Below are 27,983 nucleotides of genomic sequence, written 5' to 3' on the forward strand. Positions count from 1 at the left end.
CTCGCCAGGTTCATTGTGTTCACCGTTAAATATTTTCTTTTGTAAATAAAACAAGCTTCTTCCTCTGCCTTTTAGACTGAAAAATAGGATCTAACGACAGATAAAGAACGAATCGGCCCATCTAGTCTGCCCATTTGTTCCGATGTATAGACTCAGACCTTAATCAGTCTTTTGTCTTGATTCAGGATCTTTTTATGCCTGTCCCATACATGTTTAAATATCCTCACAATATTAGTCTCTACCACTTCTGATAGGAGGCTGTTCCATTTATCTACCACTCTCTCAGTTATTCCACTGTTAACCATTGCAGATGCCAAACCCATGAATATTAGGCCATTTTGCAATAATCATTATTCAGACCATGTGTTGACGATGCATAGTCCATTGAAGGCCTCTGTGCTTCAGTCCTTCCTGGAAGCTAGACAAGGAAATTGCAGAGGTCCACATTTTCAGGAACGTAGGAGTTGCTCCAAAAGCCCTCAATGGCCTGAGCTCATCATTGTTTGATTTATTTTTCTTATAATTATAATGCACTGCCTTATGTTTCCTTGTTACAGTTTGAACCTATTCTAAAATCTAAAATATTTGTGGAATCTTTTTAAGTAAACTTTGTCCCGCTACTCCTACTGAATATAGGTGTAAGAATGAGGGACTTTAGTAATATCAAACAGATAAAATAATGATGTAAGAACCAGGGTCGGACTGGTGATGATAAGGCGGCCCTGGCACTTTAAGGCCACCTGCCGGCTGAAGGCACGCTATGTATTTGCCTGGTGTGCCAGATGGCCACTTTGGACCTGATTAGAACCATGTTTTCTTTGTTCATCTACTCCAAGGGTCTTTTGACTTTCGACTGATCTTTTGGACCAAGTCAAAGGAGTCTTTACTCAACCCATTCTAGGAATTTATATTGGCCATATTCTGCAAAAATAAAAACTGAGATACATGAATAAAATGATTTCTATAAAGCATTTCCCAAATTACAATGTTTTTGGTTATAAAGTTTTGTCTCAACAGCATGCGTCCAAATTCCTTATGAGGAAGCGTCGAGCAAATTCGTTTTTTGAAGAAAGTAAAGCAGGGAACCTTGAAAGAGAATGTGTTGAGGAACTGTGCAATAAAGAAGAGGCCCGGGAAATATTCGAAAATGTTCCCGAAACAGTAAGTACCGTATTTTTCGCTCCATAAGACGCAGTTTTTTTCCTCCCAAAGTAGGATGAAAAATCAGCCGCGTCTTATGGAGCGAAGATGCAGGCAGGGAGGGGGGGGGGGCAACGATATATCGTATTGGCTCGAATATAGGCCGCACTTTTTCCCCCCACTTTAAGACTTTAAAGTGGGGGTGCGGCCTATATTCGGGGTCTAGCGCCCGACGCCCGGGACATGCAGTCCCGGGCGCCGGGCAGGCAGCGGGGTTAGGATACAGATCCCCCGCAGCGGTGCAGGGGACCTGCATCCTACTCCCCGATACGCTCAGACAGCCTCCCCTGCCAGCACTTCCCACGGGGGGGGGTGCCGGCACGGGAGGTTGTCTAAGCGCATCGTGCGGATGCGTTTTACCTCTGCACCCCCCGCGGACTTACCGGAGCAGACTCCCGGGTGTCTTGCGGGGTCGGTGGGGGACGTCTACGCAATACAACTTCCGGTGCCGGATGTGCCGCACCGGAAGTTGTATTGCGTAGATGTCCCCCGCCGGCCCCGCAAGACACCCGGGAGTCTGCTCCGGTAAGTTGGGGAGGGGGGGGCAGAGGGGGACAGTGGCAGCGTATCTCGGGGAGGGAGGACAGTGGCAGCGTATCTCGGGGAGGGAGGACAGTGGCAGCGTATCTCGGGGAGGGAGGACAGTGGTAGCATATCTCGGGGGGCGGGGGGGGCAGAGTGGCAGTATGTTTTTTGGTGCTTTTTTAAAGAAAAAAACTTTTTCTTTAAAAAAGCACCAAACTTTTAGGGTGCGGCCTATATACGGGGGCGGCCTATATCCGAGCCAATACGGTACTCACCAAAAGTGTCCCGGACAGTCTCTGTCTCGCTTCGCCGTCCAGGGGAGGTCTTCATCTGGAGAACGCCGCCTCTGTCGCCGCCTCTCCTCTTCTCTGGTCCGTTGCGACGGCTAAGGGCGGACTGGATGGAGAGGACGGGGGGATTTGACGCAAGCGCCGTGTCACGTATGGCGCCGGCGCATGCGCAGTACGGCGCTTGTAGTCCAACTACACTTCCCATCATGTCTGACCAGCTTTTTTCTGTGCAGGCATGACGGGCGGATGATGTCCTTTTTTTATAGCCCATTTTTTAGCTCAAAATATTTTTTCCTTTTTTTTCTCCTCTAAAATCTAGGTGCGTCTTATCAGCAGGTGCGTCTTATAGAGCGAAAAATACGGTATATGTTCCTTGCAAAATATTGCCTGGAGACGTAGGCCATGTAGGGTGCAAAAAACCATAGGGCCAGCCATGAAGTACATTTTTAGTCCAGAGAAAGCATGTGTCTTATTATTAGACAAAAAGGAAATACAGAACACACATAGAATAAACAAGTGGCTGCAATATGCCCTCAGCCCCCAAATACAAATGGACCCCGACTTACGTAGCTCCTAGATATGTAGATCCAGATCACTCACTCTCTCTAACAATCTCTCTCATGCTCTCTCAATGTCTCCCTACCTTTTTTTGCCGACTGCTTCTGTGTCCCTGTCCTCTTTTTCCGCAGCTCCACTACTTGTCTTGCCTCTTCTCGTTCTTCTGTCTTCGACCTTCATCTGCTTCTTCCCGATGTCAGCCCCGTTGTCTAGGCTTCCTCAGAGAACTTCTGCAAAAAAAAAATTGAAGGAATGGGGGAGAGACTGTCCTGGTGGTGCACGCCAGGGCTCTGCTGGTTTGCAGAATTGCTCTGGGAAGGCCTGGACAACAGAGGGGAGAAGCAGACGAAGAAAGAAGATGGAAGACAGAAGAACAAGAAGAGGCAAGAGAAGAAGCCGAACTGCAGAAAAGGAGACAGACACAGGAGCGGTTGGCAGAATCTGAATGCACAAGTCTACTGGTAACATAAGGTACAGTGTACTGTATAACAAAACATGTCGCCGAGTTATACAAAACTCGGCTTACACATGGAGTCCATTTATGTAAGTCAGTGACTTCCTATAGTCATTTATTCACTAAACCAAGCTGAAGATGAGTTGTAGTCAGGAACCTAGTGGCCATCTGGGATACCGGGCAGATGCCTGGTGGAACAGTAAGCCTGTCTACATATTGATAGCGTTGGCCCAGCAGCAGATTGGGTGCTGCAGTCTGTGTCCTCTGGCCGGATATCAGCGATTATAAAAACAAAACGTGCATCCATGTGTATCCAGGCCACGCCAGGGCTGCCTTATCATCTCCAGTTTGTCCTTTGCTGTAGTCAATTGAGTAACATAAGTTTGCTTGTTTAATTATGTACTCTGGTGGTGCAACCACGGTGAGCTTCCCTTTCAAGAAGCAGGTTGGTCCTTCTCAAGGCATGTTTACATTGATGAGCTGAAATGTTTCTCCTCCCCAAAAGTCACCTGCAAACACCTGGCTTAGTGGACAAACCCCTTTTGAATATGTGTTAAACCTTGAGAACATCTAGATGGACATAACCATGTCAATCTTATTTTAGCAAATTGCTTGAGAGTATAAAAAATGGGTGGCTTTTTTACATCTTAAACAATGACAGATATATAATTATCAAAAAATGATAATGTGGAATTATAGTATGAATTTTATTCCTTTTTTTTCCTAGGAATATTTTTACCCAAGGTACTTAGGTAAGTTGTCCATCAAGTCCTGAGGGTTGTAAATAATAATTTTCTTTTTTTCTCTATAATTTTCTAGCACTATTTATGCATTGCTCTATTTTAGCATGAAAACGAGAAGTTAAAATAAGATCTAATCTGTCATTTAAAGAATAGGGTACAATATCTTGCTTTTGCCTTTTTGTATTCCAATTCTGCGAATAAATCTCCCAAGGTCTAAGAAAAAATAGCATTTGAGAAATTTGGAATATAATGCAGTGATTATCTTGATATAACTAGATGCCTAATATTGAGTTGAGTTTATTCCATACATATCATATATTTTTTATATAAAGGCATATTTTGCTTTAGTATTTTCTACTAGAAAACCACATTATTTATTACATTGCTTTCTAGTAAACATTTGAACGCTAATGATAATTTTGAAGCAAGGGCTTAACAGGGACCTCATACATTCTGTCGTAAAAGAAAAAAGATGTGTGTGATTTATGAGTGGGGGGGGCACCTAAATATCACATGACTACCTATAATGGCAGCTTCTGGGCCTCCAGGTAAATTAAGATTGTTGGCATAATGGAAATAAAGTCCATGCTTCTTCGAATCTTGACTTCTTTACTCTTTAAAACACTATTCAGTATGCAAAAGAATGATACTTCCTTCCCCATTGAAAATCTCCTTTCTTTGCAGCGTGCCTTGGTGCACATCGCACTGGGATGTCTGGCAAACTTAGCTATCTGAATTTTGATGGCCCTGCTGATCTGAGGAGTTGCATTAATGGTTTGTATGCGTTCTTTTATACACATAAATAACTCAGAGATACACCTAGTGGCCTTTTCCTTTAGTTCTCGTGAAGGGAAGCTTCATACTTGTGTTTTATCAGAACAAATTATTCTTGTGAATATCTGGTGGAATGATAAATTGAATGAGTTCCAACTTAATCTTTGGGATGGAGATCATTACCTAAAGAGTTTGGGCTTTCTCAATATTACAACTCTATTATGGTACCTTCCTCCCCGTTCTTTCCATCTCTTCGTTCCTTCTTTTCTCTCCCATAGACCATAGTGGTCTCTTCAACCATCATGGTGCCGTAGATGGGATTAATATACTTCGTTACCCATCCAAATGATTAAGCTTGTAAGGATAGTCTTCTGATTAATTAACCAATCCTCTCAGATATTAATCTAATTTTTGGGAGTCTACCCAAAAATAAATACAAATTATTATTATTTTTTTTTAAAGTAGTCTTTCATTGGATAGTTGTAATTCTGATTAGCTTTGAATTCCATAGATGTTTTAATGTTCCCGTTGGTCCTTCTATTTTCCCATCCAGTCAGCCACCAACTAACCATCTATCCATATTTCCAGAATTTCAGAAAAGTAGATACATTTCTTTGTTGTTTTTATTCATACAGCCCTGCCAGATCAGTGCAGTCCACTCCCGTGTAATAAAGACGGATACCAAGAATGCGTAGACGAGAAGGGCAACTTCAAATGCATCTGTAAACCAGGATGGTCTGGTGAACTTTGCGACATAGGTAAGGGTTTACAATGAATCGGTTGGCGGCTGAAAGCTGAACAAAACTCCAGGTATTTAGTCCATAGAACCTAAAGAAGCCAACGTATTAAACCAAAAATACACTTTATATTTCATATACATTCATGTCTGTATCATATTAGACATTACCAATGGGTAGATTGTAGAATAAAGGTGTTTTTTTTTCTAAATTAAAAGCGTTTTAATTATATATGGAATTTCTTCTAATATAATAATATGTTTCAATTATGATAATTTCCTTTTTTTTCGTTAATTGTATATTCTAGACATCAATGAATGTGATGATCCGGATAATGTGAACGGCGGATGCAGCCAGCGATGTGTGAATTTGCATGGAAGCTATCGATGTGCTTGTGAAGATGGTTATTACTTGCTTGCTAACAAACTGACCTGCAATGGTAATGATTACACTGTTATACATCTTTATTTGTGCCGCTCGCTTGTTAATCATGGAAGCAGAACATAAAAACTGGTATTTACAGACATTTCTGTAATCAAAAAAGAAGAGGCACAGGAAATATTGCCTTCCCTTATCAGAGATCCAATTAATCTCAACCAGCGATTATAACCCATTTTTCCTGACGTAAAGGCTCAGTCCTTGGTCTCTTCAGGATGGCGTTATGTCTACCCCATGCATGTTTAAATTCCCTCCCTGTATTAGCCTCTACCACTCCTAATGGCAGACTGTTCCACTTATCTACCACCCTCTCTATAAAGTAAACCTTCCTTATGTTACTTCTCTTGATTTGGTGCATAGAAACTGCTGCCTGGGTTATCCCTATGCAGTACATAGTCAGAGAATTGAAGCTGCAACTCTCGTGTAAACACTGTCTTTAGTAAATAACCCCAGCGAGAACGTCCCACAAGATAGGAGCCAGGATTTATCCTAATGTAATGTATATGTAAATGTGTAAGTTAATTTACGGAGGAGCCTTGAGAGTCGTCTCTCGGTAGCTGTGCATTATACATGGCCGGCTCAGGGAGCTGAAACTGCAACTTGTCGCTCGAAAAAGATCGCAACACGTTTTATTTCTAGAGCACCAGATTCTGTATCGCTGTTACAAGAATAATACAGAATTACCGATAACATTAACATTGACAATATACAATTAGACACGTTACTATAGACAGGCCAGGGAGGAGAAGAGGGCCCTGCTGCCATGGGCTTACACTCCATTAGGGGTCACGACAGACAGTGAGGGGCTGCTTGGGTGAGGATGATTCCGTTGTAGCGGGTTTAACGCGGAGAAGTCAGTGGCCGGGAGATCACGGTGGGGGAGGAATGCAGGTTGGAGTTATTATTGTAATAACAGGCGGGTTTAACCCTTTATAATACATACTGAAGTCAAGGATTTGAAGTGTTTACTTCAGCTGCTCAGCTCAGGTACCGGCCATGCTAATTTGCATAGTTAATTATATATGCGTGACATCACAGGAAGTGATATAAGTGTATTATGTTTGTGTCTATGGGGGACTGTTTGTTTTACTGATGTGTTTATTGTGAGGCTGTGTTTTGTGTGTCCGAGGGGAAATTATGTATATATGAGGGTGACTGTGTGTTTGGGAGTGACTGTGTATGAGAGTGAGAGTGAAAATACCGATACCAGCAGGGCGCTCTGAATACCGGCTGTGCCGGTGAAATACCGGCCAGGTGGCAACCCTAGTTTGACACACTAAGTTTAATAAATATGCAAGGTGGTAGCTTTTCACTCATACATGTTCCTGCAGGGCCAGACTTGGGATGACAAGGCACTTTAAGATGGCGGCTGCCCCTGATGACATCATAGTGCGATAGCTGTATATACGCGGCTGCACGCTACTTTTTTCTGCGGCTCTGTATATCCAGTCGCACCCTGCAGTACATGGCGACACCGGCTAGCAGCCCACCGGTTGCCAGATGGCCATTCCGGCCCTGTGTTCCTGTATCTCTTAAGTATAATACACCACAGAAACATGGTTTCCAATGATCGCGAATAGTTTTATCTCTACTGCTATTAGTGAGGTCATATTTCACTGTGCTCCGAGCTGCGTTAAAAAAGAAACTGTGTCTAGAAACTAATTCCGCCCCGTACAGAATCCTGATCCTAAGTGATTAAGTAGCAATTTCTTCTTTCATTGAACTCCCGAAAGTCTTTCCAAGCAGCCAAGAAGATCCTGCTGTACATCACAATAATCTATTGATACAAACCGTCTAACAACCTACCAAAGGTAGTGCTACCATCGGTGATATAAATCTTGTAGCAATTACTTTCATCCCTTGGCTCCCAACAGCGATCATCCCCGGGATCAGAATATATGTGTGTACCCGGCTGTATATTCCTTCTTCTTGTCTCGTTTCGACTTTGCAGGCATAATTTAACTTTTCGACACTCCGCTCCCATTCTCTGTTACTGCTCGTGTCTCCTCCTTTCCTTTCGTACCTAAAAGACATTTTTTCTTTATATTTAATAGACAGAAATGAATGTGAATTCAATCCAAACATCTGCGGGAGCGCACAGTGTAGAAACACCCCGGGGAAGTATGATTGTGAGTGTGACAATGGCTACCGATATAATTCATCCTCCAAGGCTTGTGAAGGTATGTATATTATATATCCTTATATATATATCCTTATATATCATTAATTTAGAAGGCAAACATTTCTTAATATGCAGCATTTCTACTAAACTTTAGTCTGGGTTGTCCCTTTAAAGATGACCTTGTGTCTTTACTGAGGGCATCCATCGCATATGAACAGAAAACAAGCGACGATAGGGTTTTATTGCATTTTATTTTGCTGTGTTATGGTTTGGCTTGGTTTATTGTTATATCTAAATTTATAAAAAGGAGATCCACTGGAAAAATAAATATTTTAAAAGGTGAAACATATATAAACTCCTTTTATCTGCCACCATTGTTGTTGTCATTTGATATTTTAGGTGGCTGTCCCTGTTCATTTACCACACTGAGATGGTTCTTTATGACCATGCTAATGAAGTCCTTTAGTCCTAACGTAACTTGTTCTATAGAGTTTTACTTGCTTTGAAGTATAAACAGTTTTTGTTTTAACCAAAAACATTTATTCGTGTGCTCAGTGAGCATTCCCAAAAATAAACTAAAACATTAAACGAGTCAGACTCTGATAATTTGGATATGCGCAAAAAGAAAGAAATACATAGCCTAGGAGATGATCACTGTTTAGAAGCAGTTATGATGGGACCTGGTATCTGCATCTTACCTTCTGGGGAGCGGCGGTGGCGGCATCAGACCAGGCAGGCCCGATAAAATGTTTTTTGACATTTAAATATGTATGTTATGTTATATGTTATGTTTTTGTTACAGATATAGATGAATGTGTTGAGAATACGTGCAGCCAAGTCTGCGTTAACCGTCCCGGGAGTTACGCTTGTTACTGTGACGGAAGAAAGAAACTGAAGCTCGCTGAAGACAAGAGAACTTGTGAAGTAAGTAGAATTTCTATATGTATGTAAATGTTGCTAAAGCAGGCAGCTGAGCACAGGCAAATGCACCTTGGACTGCTCAGGTTTGAAGATTTTTGGACTACTTCTATGAAAAGTCCACATTTATTTGCACAGGTTAGTGTAGGAGACAGGAGAACCGTAGGTTTACTCCTCCTAACAACTTCAATCCAACCAGCACCTTCAACCACTTAAACAACATTGTAGTCTAAGCATTCATTTTATTCCAACGGTCTTGGCTCAAAAAGAAAATGAACGACGTCCTTTCTAAAATGCGTTCCAGGGGTCATTGACCACAATGTAATGAAACCGAGAGCTATCCATATAGCTGACGGCCATTGTCAGTTCATGAGGTCTTTATGAGCCGTTCTCACTATTCATCTCAATAGAAATCTCAGTTACAGGTGCTGTTTTCTAGTAGAAGTGTTATAGCGGGTCACCGCGGGGATAGCTAATGTGTTCTTGTTTCTATTGAGTGATTTGTGAAACTTACATTGAATGCCTGTTGCCCGAGGCTAATTTATATCACAGTATGTTTTGGTGCAGTACGATAGAACTGATGGTGACGAGTGCCAGAAATTGCTTGATTCTCCTTTTATTTCTTCCGCACTCTGTTCCTTTGCACCCTCGTATCAAAATTTTCCATTGCAATCTCCGTGCTTTCATTATTATTTTCTTTTATAGCACACCCATGCGTTTTATTTTGGATTTCTTATTTTTTACCCGTTTATTCTCTCCAAGCTCTGCCTTTTTTTGTTAAGAATGCTTCAGATCCTTGGCACATTTCAAGATTGACTTGGCAAACAATACACTCTCTGCAGGCTACAGCGTTTTGTGTAATTCCCTCTAAGCCCTGGCACAGGGGCTGGAACGTGCCAGTATCTCGGATTCTGATTAAGCTCCTGAAAGCTCCTGGGGTATAGCTTGCAAAAATAAGTCTAACAACAACCGCCTTGGTTGAATACTAGTTTTGTGCTGCACAGTGGTGACATTGTATACTGTGAGAAATCCTCCTTAACTAATACTATATGTGATAGACTCCGCTGGTAAGGAACGTTCTCTGGCACAGACTTGAAAAGGCAAAAACATGAAATGTCTCGATATGTTTAAAGTCCCTTTTAGAAGATAAAGTATAGGTTTTAAGTATTACACAAAAATGTCAGTTAAATCACATTTTAATATTTGGGGACTAACATTAAAATTAGGGCATAAAAACCTGTATATAGAATGTGCTTAAACTCGGATGAGTACCGGAATGGCTACAGGTCACACTAGCCCTCTGACATTCTGTATGCGGACCATTCTTCTTGACCTGTTTGGGTTGACTTTGCAAGTTGATTCCATTGACCAGACAGGAATATGCTTCAGCTCAAACTCAGCTTGTGCCACCGCAACCCCAAAAGAGTTTTATATCCAGGATCCAGTTGTCATGCAGTTGCCACCTAGTGTCCTTGCTGCTCTAGACACCCTAGTGGCTGTGTTTGGAATTACAAGTGAAAGCACAGCAAACGTTTCATACAATGGTTAAAAAAAACACAGCCTCAATAACAATTGCTCCCCTACCCAACCTAGCCAACCGTCCCCTGATTGGTGCCCCCACTTAGCACACAATACTATGACGAAGGGCCATAGGCATAGTATTGTATCAAAGAAAGGCTACTTTATTGTGTTGTGTGCAATCTCATTTTAGACATGCCAATTCTTTGTGTGTTTATCATCCTTTGACGTGACAGCGAGGCAACTGTTGTAAATTGTGTATAAAGTATTGCCATTACAGCCCAGTCCCTATAAAGCTGTGTAGCCGTACGAGACAATACAAATATGAACAAACATGTAGCTTTTAATGATACAATCTCGGAATAATTGAGTTTATTTTAAATGGTGCCCGTAGGCTAGTTTTCTCATCATAACAAAATAGCGATTCGAGGCAACAGGACAGGAGATCATTCCCATTTCTCGGAGGTTAACCCTACGGGTCCTGCAGGGTGCTGGCGGAACCTCCTGTCACCGGAGGGCTTCTGGTCTGATGTGAAATAGATGCTGATGGGAAACCCAGTTTTCGGAAGTTCAACAGCGCCATCTAGTGGTTTCCCCCCAGTTTTCAGTTTGTCAGCTTCTCAAAAATATATTATTATCTTTATTCAGATACTTTACTCAAACACACGCTATTGAGCTGCAAAATGAGGTTATACAAGAAAATGACACCGTTAGTGCTTACAAGCTACATGAACGTCGAGCTGGATGTTTTCAATGAAACCTGTAATAAAGAAAAATTGGCTATTTGGTGTCTTTGCATGGAGACATAAAATGTGCCCTTGAGAGATATTGTAGAGTGCCTAATTTTTATCCACGTCAGTGAGTAGAGATTCTGCAGTTAGAAGATTTTCCTACATTTGTCCTTTTGAGGTCATTTTTTTATACACCTAAAAGTTTGTAATTTAATTTACGTACCATTGATCAAAAAAAAAATAATTCGCATTTTTTTCAGTTATTTCAGTCTTAGGTGCATGAATCAGGCCTTCTAGTCTCCCTATCTCTCCTGGTGTGGAAACGCAAATCTTACCAGTCATTGTTGAAAAATATTAGCAAAAAAATGCTATAATCATGTATGCAGTATTTTCTTGCCAATATACTTTATTTCGATGAAAACATGTCAGCCGTTTCACTTTTTATATATATATATATATATCGTGGGACTGATCTTCTTAAAAGAATGCGGTCATAGCTCAGAATTTAGATATTGTTATAAGCTGTTTCAGAGGCTGTTACTATGTATTTTATAACCTGAGCTGTACTCGGATGGTGCTAAGTTTTTATTATGGTTCATTATTTATCATGTGTTATAAAGTTTTATAAGGCTGTTATAAACATCTTGTTATGTCATTACTCATCCTTTTCTCTCGTTAAGCTCATCTCTGTGTGTATGCCACTGAATCTTGAGACAAACTATGAGCTGCTATACTTGGCTGAACAATTTGCAGGTATTCCGGTTGTATATCTGAGGTTTAAACTCCCAGATGTAACAAGGTAAGCAATAAATGCATTTTTCTTCATTTCATCTTAAAATTACCATGTTCGCCTCCAGACTTTTGATACATAGGCAATTCTCTCCAAGTTTTAACTGCTTAGTAAGTCTCCGCCGCTCAATATTTTCTTGGTATGCATGTTTTTAAATACATAATTGTATAATATGTAATAATACATAAATAGTTACCATATGTAATTTTTTTGTGTGTAATGAATTTAAATAATAGGTTTTCTGCTGAATTTGACTTCCGGACATATGATGCAGAGGGAATCATTTTATATGCAGAGTCTCCCGATAGCTCGTCTTGGTTACTGTTAGCTCTTCGAGATGGGAAGATCGAAATACAATTCAAGAATGAATTATGGACAAAGGTTACATCTGGTGGCAAGTCCATTAATAATGGAGAATGGCATATAGTAAGATTTTATATTTTCTCTTTTGTAATAAATAAATTAATAAACCATTACTTATAAATCCTACATAGAAAATCAAATTGCAGCAGCTACAGGCATTTGACGTGCACCTTGATTTTTTTAATCTTTCTTTAATTTATTCTGAATACATTTTATTACACACATATAATATATACTGTATGACCAACAGTATGTGGACACCTGACCATCACACTTATATGAGCTTGTTGGACTTCTTATTACAAAACCACAGGCATTAATATGAAATTTGCCCATTCAGCCAAAACAGCATCTATGAGGTCAGGCACTGATTTTGGGGTGAGAAGGCCTGCCTCGCAATCTGCGGTCCAGTTCATCCCAAAGATGTTCAGTGGAATTAAAGTCAGGGCTCTGTGCGGCAGGTCAAGTTCTTCCAAACTCATCCAACCTTGTATTTATGGACCTTGCTTTGTGCGTAGGGCCAGAGTCATGCTGGAACAGGAAAGGTCCTTTCTCAAACACAAAGTTGGAAGGGTATAAGTGTCTAAAATGTATTGGTATGCCGTAGCATTAACATTACCTTCATTAAAGCTAAGGGGCCGAAACCCTGACAGCCCCAGACCATTATCCCTCCTCCACCAAACTTTTCAGTAGGCGCTATGCATTCCAGTGGGCAGCGTTCCCCAGGCATCCGCCAATCCCAGATTTATCCATCAGACTTCCAGATAGTGAAGGATAATTCAGCACTCCAGAGATTACATTTCCACTGATCCATAGTCCAGTACTGGTTTGCTTTACACCATTCCAGCCGCTGCTTGGCATTGTGCATAACGATCTTTGGCTTGTGTAGCTGCTCGGCCATGGAAGCCCGTTTCATGAAGCTCCTAGTGCTTGTGCTGGTATTACTTCCAGAGGCAGTTTGTCTACGGGGATGGATGTCAATGTGGTGGATTTTATACACCTGTTAGCAATGGGTGTGATTGAAACACCTAAACTCAATCATTAGGAGGGATGTCCACATACTTTCGGTCATATAGTGTGTTCTGAAGAATCTCTATAGACATTTTTATTATTTTATTTTCTTTGTTATTCTAGATTTCCGTGGAAGAGTTTGAAAACAGCATCAGCGTGAAAATAGCAAAAGAAGCAGTTATGAATATCAACAGCCCCAAAATGCTCTTCAAACCCATCAATGGAATTTTGGAAACCAAAGTCTATATTGCAGGATTACCACGGAAAGTGGAAAATCTAATAAAACCGGTAACAGCATGCTTTATTCACCAGTATAGGCTGTTTAACCCTGTAGCTTCTATATCAATTTAACCCCTTAACGACCTTTGCCGGTTCAGGACCGTCACGGAAAAACGGTCACTTAATGACCTTTGACGGTCCTGAACCGTCAAAAAATTAAATAAGCTTAGAAAGTGATCAACGATCACTTTCTTCGCTTAAACGGCGTTACTGTAATGCCTCGATGTCGAGGCATTCAGCAAGGCCGAGATCGTCTTGTCTGGCCCCTCCCCGGGGCGTTAACAGCCGCCATACATTGTAGGGCGGCGGACGCCCGTTTTAAAAGCGTTTAGGAGGCGATCAACGATTGCCTCCTAAACTTAAATGGTGTCGCTGGAATGCCTCGATCACGAGGCATCCAGCGACACCAAACACTTACCTCTGGATGGGCTGTGACCGCTCTGGAGATCAGCAAGATGGCGGCGGCCCGGGAAAAAAAACAATAAAGATGAAAGAGTTCGCTAGATGGTCTCCAGACCCTCTAGAGAACTCTGGCTCCACTTGCAGGTTGAATACAGGTACTGCATTCAACCATGCAAGTCAAAAAAATATGTGCTAACATTTAAAAATAATTATGCAGTGATGTCACTAGATGAACCATCCAGTACCAGCAAAATGTGTAAAAAAAATATAAAAAAAAGTATTAAAAAAATAAAATAAAAAAATAAAGTGCTAAAATTTCTCAAAAATCTCAACAAAGAGTTAAAATAAAAGCACTTCAAATACCCAAGGGGTGTCTAATATAAAAAAAAAAATGGCTGATGGGGTAAATTGGAGTGGCCGAGCTCAAAGATAGGGCATAGGTACAGACTGACCAAAATGGAGAAAAAAAGCGCACTTCCCAAATGTGGCATTTTAAATCTCAAACAACACGACAAACCCATGCATGTCGGGTATCACTGCACTCAGGAGATGTTCCTGAATACACATTGGGGTGTTGTTTGACAGTGACATATACCAGAACCTGTATATCTATAACTAAAGTACAATTTGTGTGAAAAAAATTTTTTTTTTAAATTACTATTACAAAGTTTGACAAAGTGTAGTTGTATAATTGGTGCATGGAAAGGGTTAAAATAACAGCATTTGGAATACCCTGGGGTGTCTAGTTTTCAAAAATATATGGTTTGACAGGGTTAAATTGAGTTAATCAGTATCAAAGATATTCCAAAGAGGAGATGGAGGCAGAATGACCAGATGCTAAAAGTCTGTGTTGCCTCAAAAGTAGCCCTTTACCAGCCAAACAATCTAACAAACCCATGCATGTCGGGTATCGCTGTACTCAGGAGATGTTCCTGAACACACATTGGGGTGTTGTTTGACAGTGACATATACCAGGACCTGTATATCTATAACTAAAGTACAATTTGTGTGGAAAAAAAATTACTGTCACAAAGTTTGACAAAGTGTGGTTGTATAACTGTTGCATGGAAAGGGTTAAAATAACAGCATTTGAAATACCCTGGGGTGTCTAGTTTTCAAAAATATATGGTTTGACGGGGTTAAATTGAGTTAACCGGCTTCAAAGATGTTCCAAAGAGGAGATGGAGGCAAACTGACCAAATTTGTTAAATATTTTTTTATAGTAAATAAGATGATACGATCAAAATAATGGTATCTGAAGAAAGCCCATCTTGTCCTGAAAAAAACAATATATAACTTATGTGGGTACACTAAATGGGTGAGGAGAAAATTACAGCTGAACACAAGCACCACAAAAGTATTAAAACAGCCTTGGTCCCACAGGGTGCAAAAAGAAAAAACGAGCCACGAACCTTAAGGGGTTAAATAAGCAGGGCTCGTTCCTCCTGTGATTTCTGTGATGGCATGGTGCTCTATGGTTATTCAAGTCTTCAAGGTATAGTGTAGGTATAGGGTTTAGAAACTCGACTTTAAGGACCAGCAGTGTACCAACTGCCGAGCGATGTGAATGCAAACAAACTTCTCTGGGGTAATCAATTGAAGAAAGTGGGGTGTGCTGTCTTAATGACGAATTTTATACATGGCAGGCCCAGCCCAAGAATAATCACCATAGTTTTCTCTTGTTCCAGATTAATCCACGATTAGATGGATGTATCCGTGGATGGAACCTGATGAATCAAGGAGCGTTGGGCGTAAAGGAAGTGATCCAGGAAAAACAGAGTAAGCATTGCCTGGTGTCCGTAGAAAAGGGCTCTTATTATCCTGGCGGAGGAGTGGCACAATTTCTCGTGAACTACAGTAAGTAGAAGCAATTATTGTTATTTCTTGTATTCTTGGAGATAATATGTAGCTGTTTTGTTGTAAGATAAATGGGACGATATTTTTTATTAAGTAATATAGTTTAGCAAAGAAGGGTTTGCTTTAAATATGAGATCACTTTGCGGTTGGGATATTCTGCCTCCACGGCATATAATAGGACACCCTGGTAATGCAATGAAAATTTATCTTTCCTAAACTGTATTTTCCAATAACAGTATTCCACTATTTTTTTCTAATATTTTTTATTTTAAAAGTATCTTTACAAGCATTAAACATTTTAGTTTCTTTACATATACATTTTTCATTTATTTGCCGTTAAGCAAATTGGCACGTGTTGTTCTTCTTTTCTTCTTCCATCTTTGGGCAAAACCAGTTGTGTTAACCTCCGATAATATTAATTTTACCTTTCAGCAGATAACACAGGATCTGTTGACTGGTTAGTAAATGTTACCCTGAACATTCGGTCGTCGACAGGAACTGGTGTTATGTTTGCTCTGGTTGCTGGTGAGACTGTTCCTCTGGCTTTAGCTATTGAAGACATCTCATCTGAGATAGTACAGGTATTTCTTTGATGCTTCTAGTTGATTACATCCCTGTCAGGGCGGTAGATAAGTGGAACAAGTTTCCAGCAAAAGTGCTAGGCGATAATATAATGATTTCAAACATGCCTGAGAAGCATATGGTTATCCTGAATCAAGAGCAAGATCTCATAACGGTTTGAGTCTTTACATCAGGGAGAACTGGTAGACTACATGGGCCAAATGCTTCTAATCTGTGGTCATGTTTTTTTTGTTAAGAAATGTCAATAAAACACAGAAAAAACAGGTGATAGAAGTTATTTAAAACTTCATGTAATAGACATAAGTCTATCCTGAATATAAGACAAGGCGAAGAACAGAATTTGTTTTGGGGTCTTTACAGCAAGAAAAAAGGGCAGACATAAAGGCTAAATAGCTCTTATCTGCCATCAAATTGTACATTTTGTCAACTTAGGACTCGATAGCTAGTTTAACCTATATCTGATTTTAATTGAAGCTCAGAGTGACATAATGTACTGTATGGACCTTATCTCTTGGCTAATCAATTCAACCCTTTAAGTTTGTATTTACTTTGATAAGCCGTGGGTTAAAAATAAAATAGCATGTAAGCAGAAAAGTGCATACTGTTCTGTAAAGCTTTAAATACTTTTTACTATCTTTAAGGTTGGGTATGCTCCTGATGGTGGTGATGATGACGATGATCCATTGAGAATGTTTCTCGTTTCATTACTTTCTTTCATTAATAAGTCATTTTGTTTGTCTGTTCTAGGATATAGTGGTCAGTATATATAGTATTACCCTGGCTCGAGTGACAACAAAAAGAATTTGTACTGCCAAAAACCTTCAAGTTAATTTGCTGGTCACAAAAACAAAACTGGAATTAATAGCCGATTCATATACTGAAATCTCATATTCTCCCAAAGAGGATCTGGATAAACACCTTTCTGTTTTGGACCAAGCAATGAAGGGACATGTTGATACATATTTAGGAGGAATACCAGGTAATCTATGTATTTATGGTTATATTAAAGGACAGACTTACTACGAGAGGTGAACTATACAGTCCCTGTCATCTGACGGTGGGGAAGATTAAAAATATACAAAATAAATTATTTTAATTAAAAAAAAAATGAAGCAACCTACAGATGTGTAGGTTTTCCAAACCTTATGTATTTTTCTCTGAAATTAGACAGTACGTGGGGCACACAAGGAGACCTACGTCTTTCCTACGATGCCCAATAGTTTCCGGTTCTTTCCTAAACAAGTTAGTAGTCTGATGCAATTGAAAGCGTACAAGAAGTTGTACAATGAAATGAAACAAACTGTTTGGACTGATATAAAGTTCCAGAGGAACTTTCTTTGGAATGATCAGCATACCTGGGAACTTCCAAGGTTAGGTTACCCAGAGCTCTCCTTCTTCTGGAGGAGTGTGTTTGTGGGGAATGGGAATGACAACCCTACTCGGGCTAGAAGAAACTTGACCCAGAGACCCAGGGAAGCAAGGCATCTCCAGGAACCCAAGAGAGTTCCCATGTTTGGTCATTGACATGAAAGTCAAGAGAATATAGCAAGGAATGTAAAGTTGAATGTAACGTGTCTGAAGCATACATGTCTTGCAAAACATAGGTCGGACTAAGCAGTGTTTAGATTCAAGGAGTAAAGCTGTCCTGCTTATTAATAAATATAAAGTAGAAACACAAGCTATGGAAGCTAGCCGTGCATCTAATGACAATTGTCTCTGTTTCTCTGTAGATGTTCCACTCCCTGCTACTCCCATCTCTGCATTCTTTGTCGGCTGCATGGACGTGACCATAAATCATACTTTGCTGGATTTAGACGATGCAGTTTCCAAGCAAAATGATATTCGCTCACATTCATGTCCTCTTGTTGCATAGTTCTAAAGTATTTTTTATTGTTATGGGAGATTTTGCCTCTATTTTTATTTTAATAGCCGCAACTACTACTGAATAACCTCTTGAGTGACATGTGCCAGGAAATGTTTGTCTGTGAAACACATTTTTAATATTTTAAGATCAAGTGCCTTCATTAAACTGTTTATATTTTAGGCTTTAGAAACATAAGCACTTTTTTACATTTACATTTTGCATTCCTTTTAAAAATTAATTTAAGGAAACACATTTTGCCGTATATGTTTAAATGCCGATATGGGTTCATTAGTGTTTTTGTTTCACTCTTTGTATATATTAGAACATATTAGACAAAAAAAATGTAGTTTTCTTAATGGTGACGCCAAATGGGTAAGAGTTGAAAACTGAAAAGTATTAATTGAAAATATTTTATGTACTTTTTTGTTATATGCTGAAGCAACTTTAGAGACATATATCTTGCACAGTCCAAATAAAGTTGTTGGCTGTTTCAATAAAAATACAAAAACAATAAAACTGTATATTTTGGTAGCTAGCAGTATATTAAAATAAAGTATTTGGGGTTTAAAAGCTTTACATTAAGTTTACTCTCCCTGATAGCCTTGCTAAAGAAGAATGCATATATTCAGTACTCTGTGACTATTTTAATATGCATTCTCTAGGGAAAAAAAACCCCACACCTTAGGTAAAAACTGCAGCCAAGCAGCTGCAGTCTTCTTCCTTGGTCTAATGGTTCTTGCCAGCGATTGGTTGCTTGAAGCTGCCAATTAATGGCAGGAAAGCGATGCCATTGCAGTCGACTGGATCCCACTGACCCACAACTTACTGGTGGTGAGTATATCACATCTTGTGCACAGAAAAAAGCTGGAGACAAGGGAAAGGGACAAATGCAGATCCCCCATGCATTTGCAAGTTGGACACCACAAACATTTAAAGGAACCACAAAGCTATCATATTCAAAACTATTAACACTAAGGTCCTCTACCATAACTCCTCAATACAACACAGAACAGTGACATCCTCAGTACAGTAACACAGAACAGGGGAATGAAAGGATGACGAGCGCTGCTTCAATATCACAAAAACAAGTTTATTTAGTGCATAAAACTGTAAAATGTAGGATTGGACTGGCCAATAGCTTCTCACACTTACCCAGTGCCAGGGCTGCATAGTCACTCCCAATGTTTCCATGTCTGATGATATTAGTAGGAAAATGTCAGCAAGATTCACAGGGAAATATCAATCTTTCGAGTTGTTTGAAACATTTTGCCAAAGCTGATGCTTTGTTGAGTGTGTAAATTGATGAATGTTTACTTGGTCAGTTTTACAGCCAAGGTCTTTCGCAGAGATACAATACTGTAAGAGTATATAAAACACCATCTGTGATTGTTGTATATTTGTTTTCACTTTGTTATTGTTATATTGTAAGAAATTAAGGGTGCCTTTAAAATGGGACATTACATTGATTGCATAATGATTTGGGGACGATTTGAGTTTCTATAAGGTGAGATATCTGGTTTTACAATGTAAGGTAATTTGCATAGTAATGCATTACAAAGGGTTTGGAACAAAGGCTCCAACAGAGGTGGGATACCCCACAGGGGGTCAGACAACTGAAGCCGATGTATATTAACATAACTGTGTGCATGTTTGCATAGACTACCTGTCTCCTCCATAATTGGGTCATACAGGAAATGTCTGAAAAGAGGGGTTGGGTGAACCACTTTCTGGGAGGTACAAGGAATTCTGGGATGACTAGTTAGGGGCTGCAGGAGAAAGAGCAGTCTGAGAAAAGGAGAGTCTGAGAGAAAGAAGAGTCGGAGAAAGAAGAGTAAGAGAGAAAGAAGAGGGAGAAAAGAGAGTCTGAGAAAGGAGAGCGCAGCAAACAGAAGTGTCCTGGGTCAGGAGACTCAGAACGAAGCTGCGCAAGATGGCGTTCGGGAGAAGCCTGTGAGCTGAGAGAGGTTTCCCAAGAATGTGCTTAAGTATCCCTTTTGTTTTGTATTATTATCAAATGTTTTCTGTATGTTATATGTTTTATAACCTGTAACAGTGGCCTAGTTCAATATCAATATACATTTTTCTATACGCTTGTATTTGTGCTTTATTCGTCACACATTCCCTAAAAGAATAACCCTGTAAGAGGGTCAAAATTTCTTACATATTGGCGAGCCAGGTAGGAGGGATTTAGTGTGATTTATGAGTATATTTATAAGTGTATATATTGTGTGTTGAATTGGGATAGTGTTCGGGTTTTGCATATACAAATTTCAGTGAATTCTGCTTTGTTAATGATGGAGGGTTTATTGAAAAAGGTTGCTAGGGCCACAAACCCCGATGGTATTATTCAGTATATAGTAGGAACCTCAGATCCATGGTTCCAAGCTCAGGAGTATGTGGCCAAGGCAATTTATGAAAAGAAATTATCCAAATCAAAGGGGAAAACTGTTCTGGATTTTGCTGCCCGTTGGATAGCGGAGCAGTACAAATCAATGAAAGAGCAAAAAGAACTTTTGGAAGCAAAAGTTGTAAGTTTGAACATTGAACTTGAAAAGTGTAAGATTTTTGCACAGAATGCTGCAGCTTTATGTGTAAGCAACCAGCAGACTTTGCAGGAAAATGAGGAATTGCGTAGTGCAAATGAGCGGCTTACTCAGAGGCTCAGGGATGCAGAGGGGGAGATTAGGACCCTGGCAGCTTGCAGTAAGAGGGAGGCTGATCGTGTGCATTGCACAGCTAATGGTAACACCTTAAATGTACAGCTACAGAAAAGAAATGATGTTGTGGCTGCAGTCAAAGTGTTAAAAAATGATGATGTGAATGAAATAGATGGGCAAGGTTTAGATGAGAAGCACAATAATGCTAATCATAAAGCCATCCGAAATCACAGCAAAACCATTGCAAAGCCTGTGTCTATATTAAGCCCCTCGCTTCAGAGACAGTTATATCAAAGCAGGCTCCAAAACAATCAAGGACCCATAGGTAAAAGGGAAGCCTTTAAATGTTTTGCTTGTGGTAAAGTAGGGCATTTTGCCAGAAATTGCCACTCTCGCTCTGCCAAAGAACACCATGTTCAGGAAAGAGCCATGGTTGATAATTGGAGGCAGGGAGATAAGATTTGTTTTAATTATACTAGGTGGGGATCTCAGGGAAGAGGTAATGGTGTTAGAAAAGACTACATGAAGCCCTGGGTTCCTTACAAGGTTATTAAGGCACACAAAGAAAGAGTAGAAAAAGAGAAAAATGAGCTACAGTGTAAAGTAACAGAGTATATGAAGGAACTGGACACTGTAAAGACAGAAGTGTCCAGAATAAAAGAAATGCTAGGAAACAAAAAGATAGCTAAATCAGAAGAAAACTAGTGTGCTCTTCTAGATTTGTTGTAACATATGATGCTAATTTATTTGTTTAAAGTTTTGTTTTTCAGACAAAGAGACGATACTAAATGAAAAAGGAAAAAAGAAAGGAGACAAACCTGTGAGGAGATCAGGACATTAACACGTGTGATTTCTTGCAGGAAATTCAAAATATTAATAGAGGACCTTAATATCTATTTTTATTTTTCTTAAGGATAAGCCTCTAAATTTGTTCAGTACAGTCAGGTGGGCAAAATTTCAAATGATTTTTGTTTTATTAGTATAGGACGCCTGCACTGCCAGCTACAGATACCTTAATTTTTGTTTGTTGCTGGATTAAATACATTTAAAATCATAGATTAGGTGAATTGTTGCCAATATGGGGTTTATGTTTTGATCACAGTGGAGAGATGTGATTATGTAACATTATTGTTGGTCTTCAGCAGTATATATTTTTGCTGCTCTAGATTTTTGTTTTGTTTTAATTTTTGGTTACAAACAAAATATAGCCTCAATCTGATTTTTATTCATATTTCTGAATGGCAACAGACTTTTTATATTTTATTTTATATAGATTGCATTCTGCCAAGACATTGTGAATGTAATGGTAACATTCAATCTCCTTTTTGTTCTCTCTCCATCTTCATAGAGATTGTTTAAAATTAACATTCTCAAAGTGGATGCTGAAGATACCACATGGTTACTGTTGTTGTGAGGAAGTCTTAGTATTTTAGTATCTGTTATGTACTGTATGTACTGTATGTTTTGTGTATTTTATGTGTTTACAATGTTTTAGATCTGTAAAACCAGATATTAATGCTGAGACAAGAAGGATAAGAGAACCACTAGTAATTTGGGCAAGATAACAATACACACTTTCTGTGTAGAGTATCTTTTAATTTCCAGAAGCCATGGGCGAAGTATCAAACACCTTCAAGGGCTGAAGCACAAACCCACTCCAGCTATACAGGTTTCAGTAAACGTGCGCAAACACCTTCACGAGTATTACCACTACACACATTCAATAAACCGAGTTTCTCTCTGGTGTGGTCTCTTCGATACACTGTGTAAGTGAACAGCAAAGGGAATGCTGTTGGTGTGAAAATACACCAGATGTCACGGTGGGCAGAGGTCAGAGGCCTAGAACAAGGCATGCAATTTGAGGGTTAAAGGAAGCTATGGTGGGAGCAGCGTTGGTGGCACAGGTACCTGAGAGTGATGGGAGTGAACACAAATGGTTGCAGTGATGCCAAGTCTGTGAGGGTAATGGAAAGTTAAAGATATGGCTGAAGGAATTCAAACTATTAGTGAAAAATGATAACTGTGAGTGCCTCTATGATTTGGATAAAATATGCCTTACAGTACCCTAAATTTTAAATATCTGTGGTTGTCAGGTCACTCGTGTCTCAGTGAAAACATACAATCTTCAAAGCACACGTGGTAAATGTACTCATTTATTTGAGAGGGCTCATTTTCTATGGGAGTCATTCGCCCTCTAGGTGGGGACTGTAAGAAATTAAGGGTGCCTTTAAAATGGGACATTACATTGATTGCATAATGATTTGGGGACGATTTGAGTTTCTATAAGGTGAGATATCTGGTTTTACAATGTAAGGTAATTTGCATAGTAATGCATTACAAAGGGTTTGGAACAAAGGCTCCAACAGAGGTGGGATACCCCACAGGGGGTCAGACAACTGAAGCCGATGTATATTAACATAACTGTGTGCATGTTTGCATAGACTACCTGTCTCCTCCATAATTGGGTCATACAGGAAATGTCTGAAAAGAGGGGTTGGGTGAACCACTTTCTGGGAGGTACAAGGAATTCTGGGATGACTAGTTAGGGGCTGCAGGAGAAAGAGCAGTCTGAGAAAAGGAGAGTCTGAGAGAAAGAAGAGTCGGAGAAAGAAGAGTAAGAGAGAAAGAAGAGGGAGAAAAGAGAGTCTGAGAAAGGAGAGCGCAGCAAACAGAAGTGTCCTGGGTCAGGAGACTCAGAATGAAGCTGCGCAAGATGGCGTTCGGGAGAAGCCTGTGAGCTGAGAGAGGTTTCCCAAGAATGTGCTTAAGTATCCCTTTTGTTTTGTATTATTATCAAATGTTTTCTGTATGTTATATGTTTTATAACCTGTAACAGTGGCCTAGTTCAATATCAATATACATTTTTCTATACGCTTGTATTTGTGCTTTATTCGTCACACATTCCCTAAAAGAATAACCCTGTAAGAGGGTCAAAATTTCTTACAATATGGCTGTTTACTCAAATTCATATGATTTTGTTGTTGGGTTTCACATTGTTGGGATGTGAGGCCAAGCTATATCTGCTTAAAACTATGGGGGATAAAAACACAAATAACTTTATATTTTATCATATTTTTCATTATTTCATTATTAACCTCTACCACTCTAGCTGGAACCTTGATCTGTCCTTGGTCGTATCATATCACTATCCCATGCATGTTTAAATCCCCTTACTGTATTAGCCTCTACTATTACTGCTGGGGTGCTCTTCCATTAACTCTACCACCCTCTTTGTAAAGTAAAACTGCCTTACCTTACATCTAAGCCCTTGACCCGTCAGTTTTAGATTATAACTTATTTTTCTAACATTTTCTAACATTTCTCCTCCTTTGAAACAAAAAACTTCCCTCCTGTACTTTTTAAAAAAAAATCTTCATGTATTTAAATGTTTGTATAGCATGCCATCTCTCTTTCCTACTTCAAGCTATACATATAGGATTCTGCCGCCTCTTCAGTGAATAAACACTTGCATTACATCTAAGAACGCTCACTCTAACACCATATGCTGCCACACACACACTCAGTCTAACACTATATGCTAACACCGATTCATATACCTACACTCAAAGAATGTCCCCAATACACACACTTTAACACTGTAAATGGACACTCCACCCAGTGTAATACTGTATACTGACACACACACTCACTCTAACACCAGACCCTGACACCCAACACAGTCTGACATCATACACTCACACTCCCATACACAAACACACCACACAGTCTAACAATGTGCACTGATACCCCTCACAAACAAACATTCAACAACTGTACACTGACACAAACACACAATCTAACACTGTACGCTGACACCCCCCACACACACTCTTACATCATACACCAACACCAAACACAGATTGGCATTGCATACTAACACACAGACACTTTTTGTGGCACCGTACACTGACAACCCCTACACAAACACCATACACTGACACACACAGTTTTACATGTACGCTGTCATCCACACACACTTATTCTAGATCGGCATACTGACACACACACTCTCATTTTAACCAGGGATAAGCATGGACAGCGTTTATGGCGGACATTTTCACAGTTGCTGGACTCCATTTGTTTTTAATTTAAAACAATACTTTCTTCAAATCAGCTGCTATGAGCTGGTGCTCTTCTACTAGCGGGTTGTGCAGCATGGTGTTATGTAACCCCGGGGAGCTGTGACTCTACGAGCAGTTTGGATGCTTAAAGGGGTGCCTGTGTGCTGCCGTGCCCCCCAAATTAAAGTGCCCGAGGCGACTGCCTGGATTGTCTGGTACTAAAACCGGCCCTGTGTGCCAGTCCAGGCATTCAAGCAAATAACAATTGATTACCAGTCCAAAAACTGTTTAGGAAAAATGCAACATAAATATTTAGCTAATAATTAATAACAGGAAGTTAAAGTTGAAATATTTTATTCTTAGCTGATGTCATAACTCTTATAAATTCCAAAACCGTTTATAGATTTTACCGGAACCAATACCAGTTCCATTATTCTTACAGAAGATTAACACATGACTATACTGTCTGCCATTTGATGTTTGATGTTAAGACAAATCTCTATTTGAAAAATGCATAATATTCTTTATATCTATTGCTTGTGGTCTCTATTCAAGCATGACTTCTCACCTATTGTATAAAATAGTAAAATACGGTAGTATGTTATAAATTGTTTAGCCACTAGGTGGAGCCAGTGAACTTCTACTAAATAACCATGATCTATGAGATCATTCACTTTTTAATACTGAAAATACTACTCACAGTATTTTTTTTTTAACCAAAACTATAGAGGATATTTTTTTACAAGAGGAAGGCCTCAATTCTTATTCTGTTATCCAAAGATGTGGTAAGCTTCTGGCTGGTAAAAGAGGACAGCAAGTAAATAAAACACACCAATGAGGATTTCCAAAAAGAACATTCTACTCACTTCAAAACATGCAATAGTTTTAACGCAATTTAGTGTGTCTAGGTGGAGACGTGCAGATGTTACATTACACCTGGTATTTCATTTTTTGTTCCGTTCTCTAGTGTAACGTGAGTTTTTTGTTTGCATATTTCTGCTATTTTTTGCTGCTTTAGCATAGCTCAGAGCTGGACTTGTAATACAGCTGTTTTTGATCTCATTAGTGTAGAATAATCTGTGGTTTATGTTATTACTGTAGGACCAGGATTCTGTCAGTGGTGTATTCCTCCACTAGGCCTAGGGCATCACACCTCTGCCGCATAACTGGGGGCAGATCGCCTTGTTGGTTGATCAGATTCCCCGATCCGCAGCTGGACCATGGGCCAGTTGGGAAGATCAGAGATCTCCCACTTACACTGCGCCAAGCCGCCACAGCCTCTACGGTAACCTTACCTGACATCACACATCCTTGAGGGGCAGAATCCTCATATATGATGTAATACATCACTGCTCAGTGTTGATGCCATCTAACTGTGCGGGTAAATGCTCAGGACCCTAGTCAACAGCCCTGAGTCAGGCCTAGGGCAACTCTCAGCCAAAATGCACCACTGAATGCCACAGATTGAGTAAACTGCTGTGCAAACCATGTCTATTTCAGAAGCCCACTTGTCATAGTCATGAAAATAAATGCTGTATTGAGTATTGTATTGAAAAGTTTAACAGCCCCAGCTCTTGCCTTTTGATGGATTTGCTTAAGATCTTTTGATCATAAGATAGTAATCAATCATGTGATTAGAAGATGCATATAATATCCCACCGGGGAGAGAAAATGACTATGTGATACCTCCATCCAGTTTTAATGTCATTTCTAAAAGGTTATGGGTCTTAGACCTTTGCTCTTTAACCTGCCCCTACTCTTACAACAGTGGAGTCATTTGTCTCTTGCTGTCATGAAATGAAAGTGAGTATGTGAACTCCAACTCCTTTTGACGACCACAAAGTGGATTCAGTAAAGTCCATAATATCTAGAGGAGATTACAGGACAGTTCTCAAATTAAACCAAACTTAGCCGTGCCTCATTTTATGAGGTGTTCTTAAAGCCAATGACATTTAGATGGAGTTTACACAATGAAAGTTAATTACAGAATGTCTTGTGGACCTAAACCTGACAAAGACATGTACAATTTACAACGCTATAAATATAAAAGTATATATTAACTGATATCATTTTTAGATTTATGACTGGCTTATGATGTTATTTAATGTGTTAATAGGATTATTATATGATCTATTTATTTTTATATTTAGATAGGATTTTCAATCATTTATCACTGTACTTGAGAAAGTTCTGACTTGCTCTTTCACATAACATAAAACAGAGGCACGAGATGAAGAACCCCATGTTAAGGTGCAGTTAGTTCCCATTTATTTTAGGCAAAAGAACATACATGAAATTGAGAACCAACTGGAATTGAAGAATGATCTTCTATGATCTGAGGGCCAAATGATTGCGTGATCTCTCAACCAATTGTTTTTAGTTACAAATGTTGTTGTTTTTTTTAACCATACAAGATTAAACTATTATTTTAGCTATAGGATCAGATCCTGAGCCTCGTTGTCTCCTGATGGAAGATAATGCTTATTATATTTTTGGACATCGGTATTTGCACAGGTAGCAGATGGAGTCTTTTGGCGATGGGGATTAGTCGAAATGGATAGGGCCATATTGGTCCAAGTGAAGACAGAGCCTTTAGTCAAGCATGATTTATTGGCCCAGTTTAGAAAAAACATGTAGTCCTATAAGCTTTTAGTAACGAGGGGTATCTTCTTCAGAAGTTTATGTGACTGTATCTTTATTTCTATGTTGCTCCATGGAAAGGTAGTGACTAAAGTCTCTATCTCCACCAAAATGGCTATATACATTTTTCTTACACGAGTAGCAGAGACTCCCTGCCCTGTCTTCAACATGTATTATGTAATTTCTACTAAATACAAATGAGTAGACCTGTCCACTCTTCAAGTAGCGTTACAAACATCAGGCATGTGCATCTCCATATAGAACAATGCACAGACTAGAAGTTCCTATAAAGCCAATTATACTCCATGGCATCTCCATGGTGAGCACTCGGTCTGTAGAATTTGCCCCTATTCCTATGTATTTTGGGATTATGTTTACATTCGTCATCATTCGCTATACAGGATTTCTGTATTACTCCATTTATTTTAAATCCACAATTCCGCTATGACAGGAGCATTATTTGTATGAC

The 27,983-nt window shown here is 39.5% G+C and overlaps 1 protein-coding gene across 1 annotated transcript; it reads left to right on the forward strand.

The window, feature by feature from the left end:
• Nucleotides 1-945: 945 nt before the first annotated feature.
• On the forward strand, nt 946-18,165 carry LOC149285304 (vitamin K-dependent protein S-like). Its single transcript, XM_089495527.1, has 14 exons — nt 946-1,161; nt 3,755-3,779; nt 4,455-4,544; nt 5,180-5,302; nt 5,589-5,720; nt 7,774-7,899; nt 8,644-8,765; nt 11,689-11,807; nt 12,035-12,224; nt 13,296-13,460; nt 15,542-15,710; nt 16,143-16,291; nt 17,040-17,271; nt 18,023-18,165. The coding sequence occupies exons 1-14, from the start codon at nt 946-948 to the stop codon at nt 18,163-18,165; spliced, it is 2,001 nt and encodes a 666-aa protein (XP_089351653.1).
• Nucleotides 18,166-27,983: the final 9,818 nt, after the last annotated feature.

This window comes from Sceloporus occidentalis, unplaced genomic scaffold (genome assembly GCF_023333645.1).
Source record: "Sceloporus occidentalis isolate IW3139 unplaced genomic scaffold, rSceOcc1.0.p SCAF_81, whole genome shotgun sequence".
NCBI lineage: Eukaryota > Metazoa > Chordata > Lepidosauria > Squamata > Phrynosomatidae > Sceloporus > Sceloporus occidentalis.